The sequence below is a fragment of the Clupea harengus genome, chromosome 23, assembly GCF_900700415.2.
Source record: "Clupea harengus chromosome 23, Ch_v2.0.2, whole genome shotgun sequence".
Lineage (NCBI taxonomy): Eukaryota > Metazoa > Chordata > Actinopteri > Clupeiformes > Clupeidae > Clupea > Clupea harengus.
The window spans coordinates 14,263,020-14,289,519 of NC_045174.1; the positions used below are offsets into that span (position 1 = coordinate 14,263,020).

Here is a 26,500-nt window from a genome sequence, read left to right on the forward strand (position 1 = left end):
ATGACAGGAAGTATACTCCGGTGGTTAGTCGCTCAGAACAGGATCTGCACTAAGATGACCTGAGAATACACACTCACACACTCACACACTCACACACTCACACACTCACACACTCACATTTACGCATTCACATGGACAGACATGTGTGTGCCCACAGACACACACACACTCACACACACACACACACACACACACACACACATTTACGCATTCACATGGGCAGACGTGTGTGCCCACAGACACACACACACACACACACACACACACACACACTAAGGTGTCCTGAGTGGGCATGCATTAAACATTAGGCTCCTCACCATTAATCTTCCAGCCCCACGGAAAGATGGCAAACAATTACATGTTTATTAATAAGGTGCCTCTTTCCTTGGCTTCAATCAGAGCGCTGTGTGTGTGTGTGTGTGTGTGTGTGAGAGAGAGAGAGAGAGAGAGAGAGAGAGAGAGAGAGAGAGAGAGAGAGAGAGAGAGAGAGAGAGAGAGAGAGAGAGCACACATCTCATTGTGAGTGTCCCTTTGGGTCTGGGTCTACATGAGGCTGGATTCATGTATGGGTGTGATGTCTCTAAATGCTCATATGGGTGTGTGTGTGTGTGTGTCCATGTGATTTTGTGTGTGTGTGTGTGTGTGTCCATGTGATTTTGTCTGTGTGTGTGTGTGTCTGCTGATGTGCACGTGTCTGTGTGTGTGTATCTGGTTCTGTGCCAGGGTTAGGGTTAATGGGCACGTGTGTGTGTGTGTGTGTGTGCGCTCGTGGGTGTCCCAACCAGCTGTTTGTCATGCAGAGCAGGCCCCACACAAGGCGTCTCCAATGGGATGCGGCGGGCGCAGCAGCCTCTTTGTGGTCCAGGGGACGGGCATGATTAATCCAGAGCCCTATTGTCTTAGAGGAGCTCTGATTATGCAAGTGCCCAGAGAACCCTTCAGTGATGCAGCAAACGTGGTGGACATGGAAACCCCATGGACTCATCTACGCAGATCTACGCTGCATTGACCTGTGGTATAACCCAGCCCACCATCTTTGATACGATGCTCTAGTGTCTAGTCGACCCTTTTCAATATATGCTGTAGATCTGTATATACTGTATATAGTATGTAGATGATTTTGCTCTTAATAGGTTTGCTGGTTTGTCCAGCCTTGATAACCTATCCTTATCTTTTTCAGGAGAGAGTCGTTGTAGGGTACTTTGAATGCAAGGATCCTCTATGGAAATATAATGATACTGGTTGTGATCCTTCTAGAAGATTCTTTAAAAAGGTTCCTGTCCTTGCTGCTGCTGGGGAGGTTTGCCTCTGCGGAGCTTCCTGCCTGTGGAGGTGCGAACTGAGCTAGCGTGGCTCTCTCCTCGGTGATGCTCTCCAGATCAGCGCTAAAGGCTGCAGAATTGATGATGTTGTCCCCGTGGCTGCTCTGTTCCCTCTCCATGACACGGACATGCTGTTCTGTCTCTGTGTATGTTTAGGGGGGTACACTGCTGTTACCGGGAGGACATTACACCACCACACACACACACACCCCCCCCCCCCCCCAACACCCTCGTCTCGGCGGAAATGAGATCCTGTATGATAGATGTGAAATGAATCGGCTAGTTTACATCAACGTGTCAAATATTATCATACACCGAATTATCGGAGTTGGTGTCTGTTATGGTTTTTGGTTTTCTGTCTGTGTGTAAAGATGTAATGTGAGTCTGTGTTTTGGGGGTGAGCACGGATAATCGAATATTCGAATAACCATTTGCAGCACAACTATTTAAATTATAATAATAATATCCCTATTCAGAAATTACAGTCCAATAATTACATTTGTGGAGATGCACAGTCACAATAGTTTAGGTACTTTGGTGGAATGAGATTGCATCATTCACACTCTCTCCCTCTCTCCCTCCCTCTCTCCCTCTCTCTCTCTCTCTCTCTCTACCCCTCTCTCTCTCTCCCCCTCCCTCTCGCTCTCTCTCTCTCTCTCTCTCTCTCTCTCTCTCTATGGGTTTCTTATGCTTTCCCCATACATATTCCATTTACTGTATACTTACATTACTGAAGTCATACTGCTGCAAATAATCATAAAACCGTTTATGGGCACTGTCAGATATTCTGATAATATCAAAAATGGGCACTGCCATATAACCATAAAACTGTTCATGGGCTCTGTCAGATATTCGGGTAATATCAAAAATGGGGACTGTCGTATAACCATAAAACCGTTTATGGGCACTGGCAGATATCCGGGTAATATTAAAAATGGTTCATATTCACACCCCTATTATGTATGCGTGAGGACGTGGGTGGTGTTTCCTGTAAACGTTAGGTTCGTCTTGCCTGTGCTTTAGAGGATTGTTTATACAGCCTTAAATGCTTCATCCCATGCCGCTCATACCACACATAGTGCCCATAGCACACATACTGCCCACAGCACGGGCACCTAGGGCTTCGTTTGCCCTCCCTGGACTGTAGGCCCCAGAGCCCCTGCCAGAGGTTTAGAGACTCAGATGATTTAAAGGTGTTGTCCACGATTCTGGCAAAATGTTTTTGATATTTGAGCTCGACAGCCAATCAAATTGTATTAGATTATAATTACAGACCGCACCTTCAAATTCTTTGTCCCATCCCAGGCTGCCCATACCACGCATACTGCCCATAGCACGGGTACCTAGAGCTTCATTTTCTCCGACTGGGAGATGACTTAAACCCCTCTGGGATGTAAACAGATGCACCAGATCTGCTTCCGAATTGGGCCCGCTACAGAGGAGAGACAGAGACAGAGATGCTGAGGGCAGACTGAACACAGTTGAGCTGAACACAGTGCAGACTGAACACAGTGGAGCTGAGGGCAGACTGAACACAGTGCAGCTGAGGGCAAACTGAACACAGTGCAGCTGAGGGCAGACTGAACACAGTGGAGATGAACACAGTGCAGACTGAACACAGTGCAGCTGAGGGCAGACTGAACACAGTGGAGATGAACACAGTGCAGACTGAACACAGTGCAGCTGAGAGCTTTCTACATCAGCTCTTTGAGACTAGGGGCTGACTTTGCACAGCTCTCTCCCAGCACATATTTTGTGGTCATCTCTTAATCAGTTTACAGTATATCTGTTTCTGTTGTGGCCAGACCTCTGTCTACCTGTCTGTATGTGCCAGTCTGCATGGATCTGCTCATCCGTCCAAGTTCAGCCTTACTCTCCCTCTCCCAGAGAACTGGCCTCACATGAGCTGCAGCAGAGTGCTTCAGAATGAGCATTTTTTATTTTATTCATCATTTCTACTCTTTTAAAAGCCCACCCTGTCTTTCTTTCTTTCTTTCTTTCTTTCTTTGCCTCTCATTCCTCTGTCTATCCGTTTCATCTATCCCTCTCTGACAAGCTGTCTCTCCATCAATATCTCCAAGGCCTCATATGTGCAGTACCTTTTCAAAAGCTCACCTTTTCACCCTCCGTCCCTCCCTCCTTCCTCCCTCCCTCTCTCAGAGCAACATCTTTTTCAGGAGGTAGTGCATCAGGCCTGATGTGCACATAATGAAAAAATGTAGCCTACTTCATCCTTTAGGCTAGCAGAGTAGTTTGAATAGGGTCGTTTGAATGCAGAGTAGGGTAGTTTGAATGCAAGGATCCTCGATGGAAATATAATATAAAATAAATATTATAAATATGATATAAGTATTAATGGTGCTGGCTGTGCTTCCTCTAGGCTAGCAGAGTAGTTTGAGTAGGGTTGTTTGAATGCAGAGTAGGGTAGTTTGAATGCAAGGATCCTCGATGGAAATATAATATAAAATAAATATTATGAAAATGATGAAAAGTATTAATGGTGCTGGCTGTGCTTCCTCTCTCCCTCAGAGCGGCAGCTGTGTGCCAGCGTGGCCCAGAGCGTGGGCTCTCTGCCGAGCGGCGTGGCGGGCATCAGCAAGGAGCTGGCGGAGCTGCGGCACCTGGTGCAGTTCCCCGAGGAGGTGGCCAGCGTCCTCACCGAGCAGGAGCGCCGCCTGTACCGCCGCGTCTTCCCGCTCGACTACCTGTGCCTGCTCACGCGGCAGCTGGGCAGCCCCGAGTGCCCGCCGCGCCACCCGCACCTGAGGGCCTCACTCTCCGCGCCCGCCATGCCCGGCGGCAGCGGGGACGCCCAGCAGAGGAGCGCCCTGGAGGACCTGGTGACGCGCTTCAATGAGGTGGGTAGACCCGCTGGGGTGTGTGGGTGTGTGTGTGCAAGTTTGTTGGGGTGTGTGTGTGTGTGTGGGTGTGTGTCAAGGGTCAAGCTAAGGTGAGATCGGCGCTAGTTCGATCTGGTGATGCACGATGAGTGTCGGATTGGGAATGTGACATCACGTCACGACATTAACAGGTGGTTGGCTGTCCCAGCAGGTTAAAGTGAGTGTATACACTACCGTTCAAAAGTTTGGGGTCACCCAGATAATTTCGTGTTTTCCATGAAAACTCACACTTTTATTTATCAAATGAGTTGCAAAATGAATAGAAAATATAGTCAAGACACTGACACGGTTAGAAATAATGATTTCTATTTGAAATATTATTTTTGTTCTTCAAACTTTGCTTTCGTCAAAGAATGCTCCATTTGCAGCAATTACAGCATTGCAGACCTTTGGCATTCTAGCTGTTAATTTGTTGAGGTAATCTGTAGAAATTTCACCCCACGCTTCCTGAAGCACCTCCCACAAGTTGGATTGGCTTGATGGGCACTTCTTGCGTACCATACGGTCAAGCTGCTCCCACAACAGCTCAATGGGGTTGAGATCTGGTGACTGCGCTGGCCACTCTATTACAGACAGCATACCAGCTGCCTGCTTCTTCCCTAAATATTTCTTGCATAATTTGGAGGTGTGCTTTGGGTCATTGTCCTGTTGTAGGAGGAAATTGGCCCCAATCAAGCGCTGTACACAGGATATGGCATGGTGTTGCAAAATGGAGTGATAGCTTTCCTTATTTAAAATCCCTTTTACCTTGTACAAATCTCCCACTTCACCAGCACCAAAGCAGCCCCAGACCATCACATTACCTCAACCATGCTTGACAGATGGCGTCAGGCATTCTTCCAGCATCTTTTCACCTATTCTGCGTCTCACAAATGTTCTTCTGTGTGATCCAAACACCTCAAACTTTGATTCGTCTGTCCATAACACTTTCCAATCTTCCTCTGTCCAATGTCTGTGTTCTTTTGCCCATATCAATCTTTTCTTTTTATTGGCCAGTCTCAGATATGGCTTTTTCTTTGCCACTGCCTAGAAGGCCAGCATCCCAGAGTCGCCTCTTCACTGTAGACGTTGACACTGGCGTTTTGCGGGTACCATTTAAAGAAGCTGCCAGTTGAGGACCTGTGAGGCGTCTTTTTCTCAAACTAGAGACTCTAATATACTTGTCTTCTTGCTGAGTTGTGCACCAGGGCCTCCCACTTCTCTTTCTACTCTGTTAGAGCCCGTTTGTGCTGTTCTCTGAAGGGAGTAGTACACACCATTGTAGGACATTTTCAGTTTCTTCGCCATTTTTCGCATGGAATAGCCTTCATTTCTAAGAACAAGAATAGACTGGCGAGTTTCACATGAAAGTTCTCTTTTTCTGGCCATTTTGAGAGTATAATCGAACCCACAAATGTGATGCTCCAGATACTCAACTAGCTCAAAGGAAGGCCAGTTTTATAGCTTCTCTCACCAGCAAAACAGTTTTCAGCTGTGCTAACATAATTGCACAAGGGTTTTCAAGGATTTTCTAATCATCCAGTAGTCTTCTAAGGCGATTAGCAAACACAATGTACCATTAGAACACTGGAGTGATAGTTGCTGGAAATGGGCCTCCATACACCTATGTAGATATTTAATTAAAAACCAGACGTTTCCACCTAGAATAGTCATTTACCACATTAACAATGTATAGAGTGTATTTCTGATTAATTTAATGTTATCTTCATTGAAAAAAACAGTGCTTTTCTTTGAAAAATAAGGACATTTCTAAGTGACCCCAAACTTTTGAACGGTAGTGTATGTTTTAAAGGGAACCCAAACATTGGGTTGATATCCACACATCTGTCATCAATACGCCTGTCATGTGAAAAGCTAATAGCATTACAGCCAGACTTGTAATGACAGTGTCTCAACTGCATCACAAAAGGGCACAGAAGACTTCATTTGAATGATGTAAAAAAGTGTGGTTAGCTCGTAGAGGTGCTGATATCACCTGCCATGATAATACGGTGGCCATATTAGGTCATGTGTTACACACAACGAAAACTCATCGTCTGCGTTAGTCATACAGTGTGTTGCTCACATTGAAGGTGTTACAATTCTTCCTCTACATGTATAACTTTCACTCGCAATCTCGATTTGGGAGTGATCGACTCGATAACAATGTAGTTGGTCAATTTTCCACTCCGATTCTATTGTCTGCTCCGGTGTCATAGCATGTTTAGTCTGAATGCTTCCTAACGTACACCGTATATCTTTCAGCTGATTGGAATTTCCTTTGTGTTACTTTAACTTAGTTTTTTTTAAGGAGGAATTTAAACTCTGCTGTCCTGTCAGTTTCAATGTTGCAGTGGTAAAGCATACAACATTGTTTATGTTGGCTGGAGAGAGTGTGTGCGCGCGTGCATATGTGTGTGTAGTGATGTCATAGTTAGGTCACATGCCTTAGCATGACTTGGCTGTCATGTACAGATGTGCCGTTTCAGTAACAGCTTTTGGAGTTTCTCTTTGATCGGTGGTCAGGCTGTTCACGAAGGGAAGGGCTTAATCACATTTTAATGTTCCTCGAGCAGTCTTGACAGTACTGCGCGATCACAGTGGAGTTACATTAGCCTTGGCCAGTATTCTAGAAATCAATTCTGGAAACACTGACTGAGTTGCTGACCAGCACTCACACTGAACTCAGCTGTTGTTTTTAGGACATTATTAGGATACCCTCTCTCTGTCCCTGATCTGTTTCCAGACCTGTGATCTGGATCCTATTGGAGAAGTTCTGATAGTTGACCCCAGTTCCCTGTGACCATCATGCTACAGGGGGGTCTTTCTGTGACTCATAGTAGAGCTGAACTATTGAACTCTGAACTGTGAACTCCTATTGCATCATCATTTGTACCGTCACCTACCCTTCATTAACAGATGTAGAGTTTTAGTAACATATTTTTTGGAGTGTCTGCTTGTCCAGTGATAATTTTTTTTGCAAGACATTTCAAACTCTGCCCGCTCCTTTCCTCTCTACTGTCCAGCTCCTCATATAGTAAACATTTTGACTGAGATGCCTGTGTCATTTTGACTGGGATGCCTGTGTCATTTTGACTGGGATGCCTGTGACATTTTGACTGAGATGCCTGTGTCATTTTGACTGAGATGCCTGTCCAATCAATCAATCCCATTTAGTGGGATCAGAACTATCTGTGTCAGCCTTCTCTCTTTTGTGACACATACACATCAGGAGGACAGTCACACACAAACACACACACACACACACACACACACACACACACACACACACACACACACACACTTACACAGAGAGACTGTGAGGGGAGGCTAGCACTCGGTGTCAGTCTGGGAAATTGACTGTTTAATCTAAAAGGCCTGTTGTGAACAGGGCTAAGCTTATGCCTGCAAAGCTTCTCAGTCAGTGGAAAGGGCACTTAGGCACACACACACACACACACACACACACACACACAAAACACAGTTTATCCCTGTCATTATTTATGCCCAGAGCTTTGCCAGAGGCTCCGTGGTGGAATGTCCCGAGCCCTGCCAAGTATGTCCGTCCCGCATACCCCTTCAACCCAGTCACCCACTTGCACAACAGCATTATTTAATTATTCTCGAGCGCCGGTCCGCTGTAAGGTGAATCGCACGGCACCGTCCATGCAGACAGAGTGTCTGGTGTCTGTCTTTGATGGGGGGGGGGGGGTGGTGGATGGGCCAGGGGCCGAGAGAGGGTGGGCAGCGGCTGTCAGCGAGGTGCTTTGAAGCCCCCCCCCCCCCTGCTTCGTTAACACTTAAAGTGTCCCGGAGGGGACGTAGTGTGCCTGCGTGTCTGTCCCTCTTACGTAAGCGCCTGTGTTAGCAGGCTGGCTCTACCTCCGCTGGGCCTGTGTGTGCTGTGCTGAAACAGGAGAACGCTGGCGGGAACTAGAGGGGTGTTAGAGCAGCTGAGAGGGTGTGAGTTCGGATGCGGCGGAGAGAAGAGTGCAGACAGAGAGTTAGAGGACATGAAGTGTTATGGTGAAGGACACGGTGATGCGACAGACAGTTAGAGGACATGAAGTGTTATGGTGAAGGACACAGTGATGTGACAGACAGTTAGAGGACATGAAGTGTTATGGTGAAGGACACAGTGATGTGACAGACAGTTAGAGGACATGAAGTGTTATGGTGAAGGACACAGTGATGTGACAGACAGTTAGAGGACATGAAGTGTTATGGTGAAGGACACAGTGATGTGACAGACAGTTAGAGGACATGAAGTGTTATGGTGAAGGACACGGTGAAGTTGCTTCGGTTGAGGAGAGGCAGTAGGGGCTGGGATGCGGGAGGTGTCAGAAGCTGGTTCTTTTTAGAACTTTTGATTCTTGATTGAACTTTAGGTTCTATGACTATCAATGGTAAAAGAAAGTCAAGCCGGCCCACATGAAGGTTAGAAAACAGATGAGATAAAAGAGATCAGTCTACCATCACAAAGGTTGATCACTTCTATAGTTACTGCCACAGGGGTTACAGAGCTTTTTGACTGAGTGATAAAACATTCTGGACCATCAGGGGCTAAATTCTATGTTCCAACGCCACTACAACTACCACTATGCTCTATTTGTTCTTTCCATGTTCTACCACTATCTATGTTCTAACGCCACTACAACTACCACTATGTTCTATATGTTCTATATGTTCTTTCCATGTTCTACCACTATGTTCTATATGTTCTATATGTTCTTTCCATGTTCTACCACTATCCATGTTCTATATGTTCTTTCCATGTTCTACCACTATCCATGTTCTAGCTCCACTATCTATGGCTAAGGAGTGAAGTCAGGTGACGATTGAAAGTGACATGTGGCTGCTGGGTTGCTAGGGAGAGTGGCTGATGGCTGAACGTTTCCCCCCTGTGTGCGTGCGGTGTGTGTGTGTGTGCGTGCGTGCGGTGTGTGTGCGTGTGTGTGTGCGTGTGTTCATTCCTCCATTGAGACGAGTCCCGGTCATGACGATGCAAGCTCCCAGGGGATCTAAAGGCCATGACCTCTGAATGCACTGGTTCATTGTTAGCGTGCCTTTTCAGGGTCAGGGAGTTAGCCGACACCACTCAGCACTCTGACTACCCTGCCCGTGTACAGTAACAGTCAGGGAGCCGAGGGGTTTATGCTACAGGGCTAGACGCGTGGTAGTTAGAGTGGAATGCTTTATGCCAAGTTGCTGTATGTTGTGGTCTTGCTAGTTAGGGGATAGAAAGAGTCTGAATGTGGTGTAATTGTCAAAATCGTATTTTTAGGGGAGTATAAGGTTGTGTTGAGGGGCCAGTTGTCAGAAAGGGAAGCTAGATTTCTTTGGAGATCTCTTTAAACAGATCTTTCTTTCTCAGAACAAAACTGTTGTGTGATGAAATGTCATGTGTCATTCATGTGTCCTGCTGTCCAGGGTTTCTGCTGCTTTAACCCACAACATAAAGTAAATCTGGTCCTATCCTGAGGGTAGCTTCAGCATTCACACTTCTTTGAGGACAAACCGACCACCATCTCCTGCTCTGCTGTGTACAGTAGTATGAATCCACACCACAGCAGCTGCTGTCAAAACCTAGTCTGGCCAAAGCTGAGTCATTCATTAGTTTGTCATCTTATCAAAAACTGTAGTCCCTTGATCGCTGAAGAGTGACATGTTTATTTAATGTCAGGCTCATGCCAGTGTTTACAGTAATGTCTGTTTAACTTACATCAGCCTTGGATGTTTTTTCCTGAAAGGGCTTAACACTGTTCCTGAGGAACGGCTGTCAAGAGCTGGACTGTTGTTGTTCTTCTTCATACACGGACTGAATACACACCAGCTTTAATAAGAGAGCATCAATAAGTCTGAGCTGCTGAGCCGAGGAACCCCTTATCAAACGACTCGTTTTTAATTAAGTCCAGATAAATGTGTTTACCTGGGCCTCTCTGACGGCCAACTCTGATCCACTATCTCCGCTTCAGCTGCTTCTTCAGCGGCGGGTTTGTTTATTTCCGTCCCTTCCAGTCCAGGCTGAATCGAGAAACGAGTCGCTCTAATTTCACAGCTAATTCCAGTCCGGGTGTCGGATGTGCTATAATATACTGTCTTTTAAAAATAATTTGTACCCACGGAGCGAAATACAAAAATGGCCTTTCTGATTGCAGTTATAGCTGGGGAAAACCACACCACTTGTCAGCGGGTTCAATTGCCATCCATTTTCCTGAACAGCATTATGGATTGAGTTTTTGAGAATCTAATCTGACCAGCCACAGCACAGTGGCCATTTTACCTCAGATAAGCCTTGGACTCTCAGAAGGTTCCTTGGTTCACAGGATGTTGTTGTTGTTGTTTTTTAGTTTTTTTTAAACCTTGGTTGAGTTATAAATTGGTAGAAGTGTATATGTTAATAGCTATTGAAGCCTTCATGAGGTCTCAGTAAAACCTTTAAGTGGCCACCTGTTGAGTCAAACTAAATTAATTTCAGTGGTTCTGGATGACACATTTCTCTATCAAAAGCATAATGGTTGTAGCAAGGTCTCTACATGTTTTGTCTTTGTCTTATGTAGGTAAGCTCATGGGTCACCTGGTTGATTCTGACGGCCGGTTCTATGGAGGAGAAGCGTGAGGTGTTCTCTTATATGGTCCACGTTGCCAACTGCTGCTGGAACATCGGCAACTACAACGCCGTCATGGAGTTCTTAGCCGGGCTCAGGTATGGTGGACCTTCAGAGATTTCTTTTGTATTGTCCTTCATAGTTATTACGACCACTGTTTTCATAGTCTGTGTATACTGTTGTATATGCTCTGTATGCATACTGTAATATAATGAATTAAGGCTGTGTTATGCATACCGTAATATTTAAGCAATAAGGTACTCGAGGCAGTACTGTATCGTCAATAATGTACTGTTCAAGGGTGTTGTTAGGGCAAACCCTTGCACAGTACATTATTGACGATACAGTACTGCCTCGAGTACCTTATTGCTTTTATAATACGGTTGCCAGCAACATTATAAATAGTAACTAAATAGTAAGCTGCCTTTCAGCACAAAATAGTTGTAATAGCCACCAAACGTTGTGTATCGCATTTCAGTAGCCTAGACTCTAGACAAAATAGTCCCCGAATGTGTGGCTGTTGCTATGCAACAGACAAACAGCATTGGGAACATCACGTTTGTTAGCCTATACTCTCCTGAGCAAGCTAAAGTGGTAATAGCTAGCGAGCTGTTTACGGTCACAACCCACAGAAAGTTAAAAATGCCCGGGATATGTTGATGGATGCGACAACAGTCGCCAGAGAATATACAATTTATACAATCGTGAATAATTGCTGTGTCTTATTAGAGTTAAACTCTCCTGAGCAAGCTAGAGTGCTAATAACTAGCGAGCTGTTTAGCCCTTTGGGTTCTGGCTACAACTCGTTAGCCCATATTGGCACTCTTGCTTGCTCAGGAACGGTTAGCTTTGATAAGATCCAGGATACACGTCCTGTGATCTCATACATATTGTTTTTGTCTCCAAATGCCATATCTTGGTGTCGTTCACCCATCCTGCAACTGCATATTGAAAGGCATCTCTACTCTTGAAATATCCGGTGTATGGGGATGGATTATGTACAAGATAAATGTAAATGTCGGGAAAAGAAAGTTGGGGCAGATGCTTTGCAAAAACACAGAGGAATTGCTCATCGCTAATGGCTAGTAGCATGCTAACCTTTGATAGATTGCTCATACACCTCGCAAATCCTCTTAGACGTATTTTTCAGTTACAATAATTATTTTTTTATATTGTACAGTGTCTATTTCTCGGTAACTTTCTAAAAATCTAAGCAAAAAAAAGTAAAACTTAAAACTTTTAGGTACAAATACGATGATCTACGGAGATTTGGTCCGCCATTTTTTTTCTATCTAAGGTAGTATATTTTGAGTGCGCACTGATATGGAACGCTCAGGTAAATGTAAACAGCTGTACAGTACATTATGGCTCAATACAGTACACCCCGTGACCTCCTTTTAACCAATCAGAATGCTTGATTTCATCTACCCGTATTATAATCTGAATTAAGGCTGTGTTATGCATACTGTAATATACTGAATTAAGGCTGTGTTATGCATACTGTAATATTCTGAATTAAGGCTGTGTTATGCATATACCAAAATATTCAACTCTGTCCACCCCCCCCACCAGGTCCCGTAAGGTGCTGAAGATGTGGCAGTTCATGGACCAGGCGGACATCGAGAACATGCGGCGTCTGAAGGACTCCATGGCACAGCACGAGTCGTCGACGGAGTACCGCAAGGCCGTGCACCGCGCCCTCCACATCCCCGGCTGCAAGGTGGTGCCCTTCTGCGGCGTCTTCCTCAAGGAGCTCAGCGACGCCCTGGACGGAGCCGCCAGCCTCATCGGCCTCCGACCCTCGCTGGACCCCAAGGAGGACACCGTGGAGGTGAGGGAAGACGTTTCAGTTGGATTTGATTTGGGTTCAAGGGTTGAGCTGGTATAGCGTTAGCATAGCATTGCTTAAAGGAGCTATGTGTAAGCCTGACTAGCTGTCGGCAAGCAAGCTATGATAAATTATTTTATACCCCCCACCCCAAGCAGATTGGGGGCAGTGTATTACCACCCCAAGCAGATTAGGGGCATAGCTCCTCTCCCTTCGCAAAAGTAAACAAAACGTTTGGCCAAGGTGGCAGAGGCTGAAGGCTACATGCAGCATAAAAACATTTATATGATATCTAGTATTAAGGTAAGGTGTGATAAGTCTTAGTGGAGGTCATTGAAACACAAGAAAAAGAGGAAGTCGGTCACAACTCCATCACAGCTGGGTTTTTGGATGTGTTGGTGTCTGAACTCCCAGGACAGCAGCTGTTTGTTGAACTGCTCATGAGGAATAGCGGGAGTAACGTCCCTCTTGTCCTTGTCCAGTTTGTGTCGGACTACAGCGGGCAGCCAGGCTTCGTGCAGCGTGCCGGTCCCGACGGCCTCCACAAAGCGGAGAAGGAGGGCACGGTCAGCAACATCCTCCAGACCATCCGCAGCTGCCACCGCAGCCTGGAAATTGAGGAGCCGACAACCGCCGACGGCGACCCGGCCAGCGGCGCAGACAGCCCGGCCTCACGGCGCCACTCCCTCAAGGACCGATACAAGAACCCGTAGGTCCCACAGGGTTCCGTGTCCAGTCAGAACTCATAAGCAGGGTTTCTCAAATCGCTATTTTTAACTACATCCTAAACAGCATTTTATTTGTGGAGAAATAGTAGTAGGCTAATAGTACTAGCCTTTTTTCCAGTATGTCCAGAGTTGAATCCATGAACGCTTAAGCTCCCCAGTGGTCAGTGCAGTAGACCTCTTTGGTTCTGCGTACAGAAGTAATTCAGCCAGAAATGAGTCATGATGTTTGCTTGCCTCACAGTAGCCCGGAGTTGGTTTTCTTTTTGAAAGGAGTGTGTGATGGTTCTGAGCTAGTCCCCACTGCTGTAATTGGCTGTTGTGGGTATTAAGATCTAAAACGTGTTTATGATCAGACGAGTCTCTCGGACATGCTGTTGGAAGGAGCTCTAATTGGGCAGGGAGAAAATGGGGTCTTTTCAGTCCATAGCCGAATAAGGGCCGTTGGGGTAAGTTAGGTCAGCCTTCCTCACTGTGGTGTATCTTAGTGTGAGTGAGTGGCTGTATGAGGTCTAATACCAATTCCATTGTGAGAGGCCTTTTGAATCACTGAGGTTGATATCCCTCTTTCTGGAATAAGAGAAAATGGTTCACAAGGTAGCTTCTTTTGTAGTCCATCCAATTCGATTTCCTCATGGAGTTTGTACCGTACGTCTCCTGTCTGTACATGCAGTCATCTTTCAAAGTCAAAGTTTCAGACTAAAGTTTCAGACAGACTGTTTGATCCAATTGATTGGGTGGAAACCCGAGAGAACATTATGAGCGATTCGCTTCAATGCGAGCAGAGAGCGGGGGTCTACTAATCGGACCGGTGAGACAGAAGGCCAGCATAGTGTTTCACTCACAAAGCGTCGGTGGACAAAAATGTTTTGTTTTTCTTTGCTATCTAGGCAGATGTTCTTGTCCTGAGAAGACCTCCCACTTTCCCCCTCTTGTTTTATTTTCTTCTTTTCTCTTTTCTTTCATTTTTTTTTTTTTTTTTGAGTAAGGAACAAAATGAGTTTTCCATGTGCAATGCCAGGTACTAAATAAAACAAGCCCTGTTGCCAGGCAGTAAATTGTGATAAAATGGGAGCGCACACCCAGAAGACCTCCGGAAGAGAACCACACGAGCACTTTTGTCTTTCCTGAAAGGGAAACACAAATGGGGGCCTTAGCTCTGTTTGTCGTCAGGGAGGACAGAAGACCAGCTCACACACACACACACACGCACACAGTCATAGGGAGACACACATGTACATTGAAACATAGAGGAAGAACACACTTTATATCCATCACACACATACACACACACACACACACAATGCATTGGGGGAGGGACACATAATGGAACTCTCTTTTTCTGACACTCACACACTTTCTCTCTCACACACACACAGACACACACACACACACAGACACACACACTGTACTGTCACACTCATATTTAATGTTAATAGCTGCCGGATATTCCGGACAGTCTCAGCGCCTCTCAGAGACGCCTGTTGTGCAAGTTAAGATCTTATGCAGCAACCATCACTGTCTCTGACTCACCTTTACCCCCCCCCTCTATCTCTCTCTCTCTTTATCATTCCCTCTCTCTTGCTCTCCCTTCATCCCTCTTCTCTCTCTCTGTCTCACTCTCTCCCCTATCCTTCTCCATATCTCTCCTCCTATCCTTCTCTCCTCCTCTCTCTCTCCCCCATCCTTCTCTCTCTCCCCATCCTTCTCTCTCTCTCTCTCCTCCACTTCCTCTCACTCCATCCAGGAAGAACTCTCATTCAGAGCGTGTTGTGTAAGTGAGTGTGTGCTCCACACTGTATGCTGTGTTTGAGCTGTCTGCTTCATACCCTCCATACATACGATGGTCCAAAGCTGTGCAGTGATATCGGCATGATGCTTTTTGTCCCCAAATTATCCCGACAGCGGCACAATGCATTGTGGGAAGCATCCACCAACACTACATATTTTGGGGTGCTTGATTCTAATGTGCAAGTGTCTTAGCAGTGGAAGGAAGACTTGCCTGACTGATCTGTGCTGGGTAGGGTATGAGTGTATTTGTGGGCAGGATCATTTCTGCTTATTTGCACTCACAAGGCTGGTGCTGCATTATACAGGCGCTGAGGCGCATGTTAGGCCCTGGCTATGTCTTTTGTGTGTGTGTGTGTGTGTGTGTGTGTGTGTGTGTGTGTGTGTGTGTGTGTGTGTGTGTGTGTGTGTGTGTGTGTGTGTGTGTGTGTGTGTGTCTTTTATGTCTAAAGTGACATACGCGTGATATGCGAATGGGTGTGATGCTATGAGTATCAAGCATGTATTGCAGCTGCTTGAAGTCCTTCTTTCTTTTCTCTCTTTTTCCATTTCTCTAATCCTCTCTCCCTCTCTCTCTCTATCTCTCTCTGTCTCTCTGTCTCCATGTATTAACCTATCCACCAAGCAGTTTCTCCATCGGTGACCTCTCAGATGCTGAGGTCGAAGGTCAGGACCAGGTCGAGGAGTGTGTCGGCGAGAAAGGCGAGGAAGAGGATGAGGCTGACCCGCAGGTCTGCTCCGAGGACCTCCACGGCCCGTTCGGCCACGACACTGAGCTCATCCCCTGGTACGTCCTCTCCGTCCGCGCCGAGGTCCACCAGTTCCTGCTGCGCGGCGCCACAGTCATCCACTACGAGCAGGACAGCCGCCTGAGCGCCCGCTGCTCCCTGCGCCTCCTGCCCGACAACGGCACCCTCGTCTGGGCCAGGCCACACAGCGGCGGCCCCTTCCCTGGAGCCAAGGCCTCCGAGCCCCTCCAGGCTCCGGGGACCAGCGGTGGTGGCGGCGGGAGCAGCAGTGGGGGCGTGCTGGGGTTGGGGCTGACGGAGGGCATGCTGGACCTGGCCTCGGTGAAGGCGGTGTTCCGGGGCCACCCGGGCGCCGACGTGGCCGCTGTGTGCCTGCAGAACAAGCTGTGCGGCCTGAGCGCCGGCGAACACGCCGTCACGCTGCTCCACGGCCACGGCACCACCGACAACAGGCTGCTGCACTTCGTGGCACCGGGGCACACGGCACGCATGCTGTACGAGGGGCTGCAGGCGCTGGCCGCCGCCACCAGGAAAATGCGACGCTTCCCTGACCAGAGGCTACAGTGGCTCAGGAGGCAGTACATCAGCCTCTATCAGGTAAAGCGCTGCTACGCCCTTCCAGAACGTTCTGCATGTATGAGACATGGATCAAACCAGGAGCTGCTTAATCAGTAGAAATATTTGAAAAGTTGTTGAGGTGCTGTGTTTCTTTGTTCACTTTTAAACTCAAGTGGAACATACTTGTATCAAAGGTCCTGTCACACATTGGAAAATACTGTGGTGGACGATAACTGTCCAAACCTGGAGTTAAAATCTCTCAGGCTATGTCAGATCGGGGCTACTAGTAGGGCTGTCATGATAACGGCAATATTGCAATACCATTGCAAGACAACCTCAACCGCCACAACCACTACGCTCACGTTTCTTCTTCTTTTCATGGGGCTAGGCCCTTCTTATTTTATACTTCAGTGCATGTTGAGCAACCCTAGATCACCGTTGGGGAAGTTCCTTCATCACAACAGTCCTAGCTACCGGGCTCTCCTAAAGCACGTGAACACTGCCAGCTCCAGTGTGATACTATTTCAACAGGGACACGTACTTGATAGATAGTTGTTGTTGGTACCTCAAATAGTACACACAGCTGCTTATGCAATACAGCCCGCAGGACATCCGACGATAAATAATGGTTATGTAATGAGTGTATGTGTCACACTGTGTGTGTGTGTGTGTGTGTGTGTGTGTTTGTGTATGTGTCTTTTTGGTTATGTGTGTGTGTCTATCTTTACCTCTGTGCATATGTGTTTTTTTTTTTTCCTTGTGACAAAACCCAATGGATTTGAGTGTATATGTGTTTGGGCTAATGTGTTTAGGTGTGTGTATAATCACACTCTGACCTCTGGTTTGTGTGTGTGTGTGTGTGTGTGTGTGTGTGTGTGTGTGTGTGTGTGTGTTTGCACCCGCAGGAGGATGGTCGGTGTGAGGGCCCCACGTTGGCCCATGCCATTGAGCTTTTTGGGGGGCGGCGGTGGAATGTGGGGGCCGGCAGTGGGAGTGGCACACTTGGAAGGGGCGGGGAGAAGGGGGGGTCTCAGAGGGGCAGCCCACTGGGCATCACTGCTGCCAACAAGAAGAAGAAGAAACCGCTAGTGAGGGTGAGGATACACACACACACAGACACACACACACACACACACACACACACACACAGACAGATACACACATGTAACACTCGGGCGGTTACAGGCACACACAATTCATACTCATGTCCATACACTTTCACCATAAAAGCATTCACAGGTTATCTCTTGCACACACACACACACACACACACACACACAAACACACACACACACACACAAGAATCAACATGCACACCCATGTGGGATCATTCAGTGCCAAGTGCCTCTGTTTGTTGTCATCTTCAGGGAGGGACACACACACAAACACACACAAACATACACACACACACACACACACACACACACACTCGCAAAATCACCTCTCATACACACAGTGCTGAGACATGACACATAATCGCACCCGCAGTCCTGAGCGCCTGTGTTTGTTGTGGTCTCCAGGGAGACAGTGGTGAGGGCACGGATGATGAGATGATCACCAGGAAGACCCGCAGCTGTAAGGAGTCTGTGGGCAGGAGAGAGTCGGACCCATGCGATGGGCAGGACCCGCAGGAAACAGGTGAAACATCTACAACACCTCCGTGATAACGAGGGCTCAAAACACTGCAGGGAATATCACTGCAATCGTCACCTTGTCTCCGATCTCTAGAATGTCTGTTTTAGTATTTGTTTTGTTTTTGTGACAATTTGACATGTGTTCAGCAATATCATGGCAATGATATCATGGGTGTGTATAATTTCTAAAACTATAGCTCAAGGTTGACTCTGTTATGTATATGTCTGTGTGTGTCTGTCTCACTGTGTGTGTGTGTGTGTGTGTGTGTGTCTGTGTGTATTCGTAGAAGACAGCGCCACCTTTGGCCTTCCTGGACCCTTCTCCCTGTCTGCTAATAAATCCCAGTCCCCTGGCCCCTCCCTCTCTACTTCGTCGTCGTGCTCCTCCTCCTCCTCTACCTCCTCCGCCAGCATGAGCTCCTCCCAGTCCACCCGTCCAAATTCTTCTCCCATCCCGTCTTGCAACGCCAAGGGTCAGCAGAGGTGAGCCCCGCCCTCCCCAACATGTCTCCACCCTCTCTGCTCCGCTACTGGTCATTGGCCACTGGTCACACAAATGCCAGTGCTCCTTACTCCGAACCCAATCTCCAAGTGCACCTTTCAATGTGCTAGCATAAAATAAAGAATAAATATAACCAATAAATGCATTGTATAACTACACAGTTATTATTATTAGTAAAATATACATATCAGAATCAGAATAGTATTTATATATATAATATATATATATATATATATAATATTATAATAAGTATTAATTATATAATAATATTATACTTAAATAAGTACTAAGTACATGCTAATGGACATGTTGTATGACTTGATATAAACTTGAACTGAAGTGTGAGCTGTTTGGACTCTGTGTCTCTGGTCTCCCTCCTTCAGTGCGTGGAGCAGTAGGTCCTGGCATGGCCGGGGGAAAGGCTGCTTCAAGGGCTTCCAGAACATCATGAGCTCGGACAGCACCATGAGCTTTGTGGAGTTCGTGGAGCTCTTCAAGTCCTTCAGGTGAATATGAGAGTGCACTATAAATACATTCTATAAATACTAAATGCTAGAAATATGAGAGATAGTTACAGACTGTCCTCTCACACAGGCCTCTAATTACAAATGGATCCATTTTAAAAAGCACACTCTCAAAGGGGGTTGGGTCGGTCTGAACTGTGGCATTTCACCCTTGTTATGGCCTTTTAGCAGCAGGATTATAACAAACAACTGTTCGAAATGGATCATATAGGGCATGTAGATGTATAGATTGCATAGTTATAGATTGTATTTGTTCTCTTTGCTTTTCCATTCCATCTCTCTCTCTTTTCTCTCTCTCTCTCTCCCTCTCTCTGTGGTTTTGATGTGACCTTGATTGCATATACTGTATATAGATTGTATTTGTGTTTCTCTCTCTCTCTCTTTCTCTCTCTCTCTGTGGTTTTGCTGTGCCCTTGATCCCTTGTATTGTCTGACTGTCGTCTGTGCTTGGTGTCCAGTATCCGTAGCCGTAAGGACCTGAAGGAGCTGTTCGACACGTACGCCGTCCCATGCACCCGCTCTGACCCCAACTCGCCCCGCCTCTACCCAAACCTCAAGGCTGAGGACAAGGTCGCAGGACTGCAGCCAGACTTAGGTACATTGCACTGTGATGTAGATACAGCAGCATGACCTTTGCCTATAGTGCAGAGTAGTGCAGGAAGTGTATAGGTACCAGCTATAGTGAAATGATGTAGGTACAGTCAAATGGTGCTGTAGTGAGATGATATAGGTACCATCAAGTGGAGCTGAAGTGGAATGTTATGTACCATCAAGTGGAGCTGAAGTGGAATGTTATGTACCATCAAGTGGAGCTGAAGTGGAATGTTGTTGGGTCTAGCTGTATAGCACGTGGGTTTTAGAGTGTTCTTGCGCACCAACTCAACTGGCAGGTCAGGGTCCTTCAGAGTGCCTTCAAAGAAGCTGGTGTGTTCAATTCAATTCCATTCAATTCAGTTCACTTGAGTTTTATATAAAGCTTCACTAACAGTAGACATGGTCTTGAATACTGATGAGTAAAGGCTCTAACTACACTGCCCTTGCATCTGTTGAATGATTACATTTGCATATAAATACTGTGCAGGCTCCACACAGTTTCCACCAAAGACTGCAAGAGCGCGTTGCTCTAGGATCTTCGGTTCCCACTGCATTTTTACACTGTTGCATTTTATAGCCTTTGGGACAGAGCAGTTTGATCCAGGAACACAACGGTCTCTCCTCTGGCATGATGATCTGATAAGATGTGATGTCTGGCAAAGCGCTTTTTAGCAACGCTATTGAAGTTACGTTCACACAGCTTGACGCGATTCCGAACATATAAATGAAGACATGTCTCACTTTGATGACACGGTGCCAGCTAGAGGTTTGGAACGTAGCACAGTAATGAGACTTCGGTCCCAAACACCACCCTGCCACTTCTCATAAGCAGAAGCATAAGGAAAAGGCAGATGATGATGGCTTACAGGAATGCAAATGACGTTTAATGGATATGGATTTGATATTTACTAGAATAATGCTTAAGACTCAATATTCTACCTACCAAGCCCTTAAAGTTCTTAGGGAGTGACCTATGTACTCCATTGTTTTGTGTTTGGCTATAGGTGGTGAATTGTAGTAAAGGTAGTCATTTGGTCAGTAAAGGGTTAATTAATCTGTTTTATAATGACTGAGGTTTATTAGCTGATTGTTCTTTACTCTAAGTCATGATTGATCACAGATGTCCCTTCTCTTTATACGTAGACCTGCTGACTCGCAACGGCTCCGACATGGGCCTGTTCATCCGCTCCAGGCAACCGTTGCCCGACAACCAGAAGCAGATCTCGGACGCCATAGCAGCAGCCAGCATTATGAGCAACGGCACAGGCGTGGAGAACGCCTCGCTCGGCGTGCTCGGCCTATCCTTCACGCAGCTCAGCGACTTCCTGGTCAATTGCCAGGGAGAACACCTCACTTACGGCCAGCTGCTGGGCCTCATTCAGGTTGGCAATTACTACATTTTCCTACCTTCCTTTTTCCACTTCCTTTTTCGGATTCATAGATTTGATAGCAAGGCTGAGTGTAATAGTGCTTTTCTGGAAGAAATGGCCTTGCTTATCAAAAGAAGTGAAAGGAATGTTCAAATATATATATATTTCTCAGAAAAAAATATTTCTCATTGCAGAAATTTGAACCTTCAGCTAACATGCACCAGATGGGCTGGATGTCTTTTGAGGGCTTTGCCAGGTAAGTTCCCAGAACCGCCAAAAAGATTCTCAATTATTTTTTAAATACCATACTAAAATGGGTGGGTCTAGAAGCATTTTTCTTTAACAACAGAACTGTACCGGTACCTTAAAACTATATAAATATATAAATGCCCTTTATGTCCCCAGTACCCTGTAGTAAGTTAGTTAGTAGTCAGATCCCACATACTGCTTTCCCTCATCTTATGTCACAAATCGTTGTCACTCCTCATTTTGGATCCTCTGAGCTATTATCAGGCTAATCATCCTTAGGGTGTTGGTGGTACAGTGTAAACGGTTGATCCGTGTTTGATTCCCAGCCGCTGGAGGATGCCCTTGTAAGTTTCCTGGGATAAAAGCTTCAGCTAATTACTAATTACTGGACCTTTACCTTAACCTCTCACTTAGGTTCCTCATGGACAAGGACAACTTTGCGTCTAAGCTGGAGGAGTCGGAGGTGAACCCAGAGGAGTTGCAGTACCCCCTCTCCTTCTACTACATCGAGTCCTCCCACAACACCTACCTCACCGGGCACCAGCTGAAGGGGGAGTCCTCTGTGGAGCTCTACTCTCAGGTGGGCCAGGGGATCCCCAGGAAGAACCATACACAGGGTGGGGTGGGGGGTAGGGGGGAGAACCTTTCAGAGGTTCCACTCCAAAGGACCAAATAACGGAAAGGTACTCAAGTAGAACCCTGAAAGATTCACTTCTGGAGATTAGCTGAACTTCTGTTTTGGTTATTGTGTGTAGTTGTGTAATCGTTTTTTTAGTCAAATGAATGCGTGGTGTAACATTGTAACATAATGTGATTGGTAAAGGTGTTGTAACGTTGCTGGGATGTTGTGGGAACGTTGTTGCAGGTGTTGCTGCAGGGATGTCGAAGTGTGGAGTTGGACTGCTGGGACGGAGATGACGGGCTGCCAGTCATCTACCATGGCCACACCCTCACCACGAAAATCCCCTTCAAGGTGGGAACACCTCTCTCCAAGCTGGGACGCTTTAGGAGAATGAAATTGAGCACACTGTATAACCACACATAATCTCCATCATAATCATAATCAATGTTTTCTCATTAGGGATGATAATATTTTTTTAAATGATAGCGATGATGATGATGAATAGATTGGCGATTAGGGTGGAGGTGAGATGGAGAGGTCTGTGTGTGTGATGCTGATGATGCTGACGATGCTGATGATGCTGATGTTGCTGGGTGCAGGATGTGGTGGAGGCGATAAACCGGACAGCGTTTGTCAACTCTGAGATGCCGGTGGTCTTGTCGATCGAGAATCACTGTTCCTTACCTCAACAGCGCAAAATGGCCGAAATCTTCAAGGTAACACTTGTGATCTTATTTCTGCACGTCCCTCTTTAGTTGCTAGTTGAACACCTGAATGTGGGGTTGAAGTGAACCAAAGATATAAATGCAGAATTTATCATGCAGCATCATTTACATTTAAGCAGGTTACTTACAGCTGGTGAGCAATTTTTTCCACATTCTGTGAACCAGCATCGAGTGTCTACTAAATAGTGTGTACTGCAGTATGCCGTTTTGGACACAGGTTGAGTATGTGACCCCTCTCCCTTCTCTTTCTCTGTTCTTTCCCCTCCGCCGCAGACGGTGTTTGGGGAGAGGCTGGTGACGCGGTTCCTGTTTGAGAGCGACTTCTCCGACGAGCCGCTGCTGCCCTCCCCGCTGCAGCTGAAGGGGAAGATCCTGCTGAAGAACAAGAAGCTCAAGGCCCACCAGGCCCCCGTGGACATCCTCAAACAGAAGGTGAGGACCGCTCAGCCCACAGCAAGCCAGGAGGCTGTTCTAGTTCTCTATGGAACCAGTTGATGATTCCTGGTGTAATTGATGGAGGAAAGTTTTACGTGTGGGGTTTGTTTCGAGTCATTATGACTCAAGTTAGAGTGAAGTCGATTTGTGAGGACCGCTCAGCCCACAGCAAGCAAGGACGCTGTTCTGATTATGACTCTGTTTGTTTCATAATTTGGTAACAAGTTAGAGTGGAGTCGATTTGTAGCTTGAAAGGTATCAATAAAAGTATCTTAGTATGTGTCTTCACATTTGTATTTGTGTTCGCGTGGATTAGTATCAGAATGAATTTGATGGTTTGTGTATGTGTTTTGTGAGAGTATGCACCGGTTTGTGTGTGTGTAGGCATGTATGTGTTTGGGCTAATGTGTTTAGGTGTGTGTATAATCATACTCTGACCACTGGTGTGTGTTTGTGTGTGTGTGTGTGTGTGTGTCCCAGGCCCATCAGTTGGCTCACATGCAGGCCCAGGCCAATAACGGCCCCCCCAGCAGCAGCGGCCCCCTGGGTAACACCCCCGAGGAAGAGGAGGAGGAGGAAGACGAGTATGACTACGACTACGAGTCCCTGTCCGACGGTAAGAAAAACTCCTCCTCCTCCTCGCACTGAATCATCACCTCCTCATGATCTCCCTCAGAGGGTCTGCCCTCTCTCCTTCCAGACTGAATAACTCCCCACTCATTTCCCACAAAAACAGTCCCACAGAAGGTTATCATCCATTAGAATTGCCTTAGGTACTTCTAGAGAACAATATCTTCAGTTCAGGTCCAGATCTCAGTCTTCTCTCTCTGTAGTCATGGCACCGAGGGGGAGGGGGGGGGGGGGGTTTGCCCTTGATCTTGGCCTCAGCTGTAGCCTGGCTCACAGGCTCATCTGTAGCCTGGCTCACGGGCTCATCTGGTTGTCCACGGCTGGCTGGAGGTGCTGAAGGGTGTTGAAAAGTGATAAAAAGCAGACACCCAGAGCGGTGTGAAAAGGTCTGGTTTGCTGTGTCACGGCAGATTAGGGAAGGAAAGGACATTTTTTTCACTCAGTGCCTGTTTTGTATCACTGATTTTTGGGTGGGTATTATAGCACCATCACAGCTTAACTCCACAGGATTGGAGAGAAGAGGGGGGGGTAGGATTGAGTCCAGGGTGAGGGCGGAATAAGCCCCTGCACACCGCATCCACACCTCCTTCATCAGCACATAGCTCCCCCTACAGCGCTCTACAGCTGTCTGCACAGCATAGTTCAGTTTTCTCCTCCCATAATGAGAGAAACCATATTTTGCCTGTCCTTTTTTTGACTTTCTGTCCTTTTCTCCACACTTTCTATCTGTCTTTCCCTGTCTGTCTCTGTAACTATCCCTCCCTCCATTACTCTCTCTTCCTCTTTCACTCTTTGACACTCCATCTCTCCTTTTCTACTTCCCCTACCCCCCCCCCCCCCCCCCTTCTCTCTCTCCGTAGCTGATGTGCGCACAGCCTCTTCAGCTTTTTGTGGCCGGGAAGGTAAAACTGCTGTGTGTGAACATTAGTCTGTGGCCCTGTGTTGGCCACCGAGTCTCTGTATTTAGACCAGTCTATGTTTGTGTGTGTGTGTGTGTGTGTGTGTGTGTGTGTGTGTGTGTGTGTGTGGACCAACGTCTCGTAGAACAAGTGTCTCTGTATTTGGATCAGTGTGTGTGTGTGTCATGTGGATCAGTGACTGTAGTTTGTCTCAGTAGGGATCTGCAGTTTGGCTTGTGTGTCATGTCTATTGTATGGTCAGATCCACTTCAGAAAGCGTTTTTGTAAACGGTCATTTGAATAGATCTGGCAGTTGTGAGTGCACAACACACTCCGACACTAGTGAACTGAAATGGATATGGCCATCTGCTGTGTGCTGTGTGTGTGGAGTCCTTGCTATGTGTGTGTGAAACCTCAGTGTTGTTCGCTGGACTTGGATTATGTATCTGTGTGAGATTGTTGAGTTGGTGAATGTGTATGTGTCTGTTTGTAAGAAATAGAAGAAGAGAGGGAGAAGGAGAAAGAGAGAGAAGAGAGAGAGAGAGTGTACATCCATAGCCTGCGGGCATTGTGGTTTGTTGCATGTGTACACACACTGGACAGAGAAATGTAAATAGTCAGCCACCATCAACTGTGTGTTTGGTGAAGGGTTGTGACCTTGCCTCTGGAGCTTGCTGAGCTGAGTGGGAAGAAACCTATTAAGTGTGTGTGTGTGTGTGTGTGTGTGTGTGTGTGTGAGAGCAAGAGAGACAGAGTGTAGGAGAAAGAAAGTGGCAGAGAAGTCGCCGAAAAGGTAGAAATGGATAGAGGAAGATGCAAAAAAAAGAACAGAATAAGAAGAACAATGAGATCATTTATCAGGACATTGTGTGTGTATATGGATATGAGAGATGTAGGGAGAAAAGGGGGCGTGGAAGGGAAAGTACACAAACACACACGCACACACACACACACACACACAGCATCCATCTGGTTTCTCAGGCCCTCTGCTCTGCTCCCAATTTGAACCACACACACACACACACACACACACACACACACACACACACACACACCCTTTTCCTGTGTGTGAGAGAGAACTGCTCGTTCATCTGTTTATTTACTTCAGTGCACATCATAGGCTCAGGCCACAGGAAGCCATTAGAGGCTGTGCTGAACAGATCCGCTCCCGGTCTGAGTTTAGTCTCTGCACTCGGGGTGAAGTACGGCGGGGAGATGCTAACTCAGACAACACGCCCAGGCCTCTCCTCAGACTCTCTCTGTCTCTCTCTCTGTCTCGCTCTCTCTCTGTCTATCTATCTCTCTCTCTCTCTCTCTCGCTCTCTCTCTATTTGTCTCTCTCTCTATCTATCTATCTATCTGTCTCTCTCCCTCCCTCTCTCTCGCTCTCTCTCTCTCTCTCTATCTATCTATCTATCTATCTATCTATCTATCTATCTGCCTCTCTGTCTTTCTCTCTCACCATTTTCTTCTTTCTTTCTTTTCCTTTTTTTCTTTCTTTCTCTCTCTCTCTCCAGAGCATACTCACTCCATAGCCAGCTTGTGAAACAGCCCTGAGAAATGACATCTCTGTGACACTTCAGGGCTTTGGTGGACTGAGGAATGCCTCATTGTGGAGAGCTAGTGCCATGCAGTGGTGTGTCCAGTATTGTGCAGTGCCCCTGTGCCGTGAAATCACTAAAGACAAACGCTTGCGCTGTGAATTGATTTGATAGATTTCTAATCGTTTCTAATTTGAAACCTTCCGTTTAAATTCGGTAAGTCCTGTCGTGCCCTGGTCAGTGTCCGAGGGCATGGCATTCCCGGTGTTGGTCTGCCCGAGTTCTGCCAGTGTCACAACAAACAGCAGACTCTTGGCC

General features: G+C 46.7%; 1 protein-coding gene across 2 annotated transcripts in view; it reads left to right on the top strand.

Moving 5' to 3' along the window:
• Positions 1-26,500, top strand: part of plce1 (phospholipase C, epsilon 1) — a 74,027-nt gene that overhangs the window by 36,993 nt on the left and 10,534 nt on the right. The window contains exons 4-21 of one of the 2 annotated variants that reach the window (XM_042703241.1): positions 3,852-4,180; positions 10,762-10,907; positions 12,382-12,640; positions 13,120-13,346; positions 15,779-16,496; positions 17,363-17,551; positions 17,978-18,095; positions 18,379-18,574; positions 18,977-19,099; positions 19,576-19,712; positions 20,855-21,093; positions 21,276-21,337; positions 21,745-21,910; positions 22,196-22,303; positions 22,552-22,668; positions 22,951-23,109; positions 23,593-23,728; positions 24,603-24,644. In XM_042703241.1, coding sequence (XP_042559175.1) covers positions 3,852-4,180; positions 10,762-10,907; positions 12,382-12,640; positions 13,120-13,346; positions 15,779-16,496; positions 17,363-17,551; positions 17,978-18,095; positions 18,379-18,574; positions 18,977-19,099; positions 19,576-19,712; positions 20,855-21,093; positions 21,276-21,337; positions 21,745-21,910; positions 22,196-22,303; positions 22,552-22,668; positions 22,951-23,109; positions 23,593-23,728; positions 24,603-24,644 — 3,471 coding nt within the window. The remainder of the gene's footprint in view (positions 1-3,851; positions 4,181-10,761; positions 10,908-12,381; positions 12,641-13,119; positions 13,347-15,778; positions 16,497-17,362; positions 17,552-17,977; positions 18,096-18,378; positions 18,575-18,976; positions 19,100-19,575; positions 19,713-20,854; positions 21,094-21,275; positions 21,338-21,744; positions 21,911-22,195; positions 22,304-22,551; positions 22,669-22,950; positions 23,110-23,592; positions 23,729-24,602; positions 24,645-26,500) is intronic. The other variant, XM_042703242.1, reaches the window with a different exon arrangement.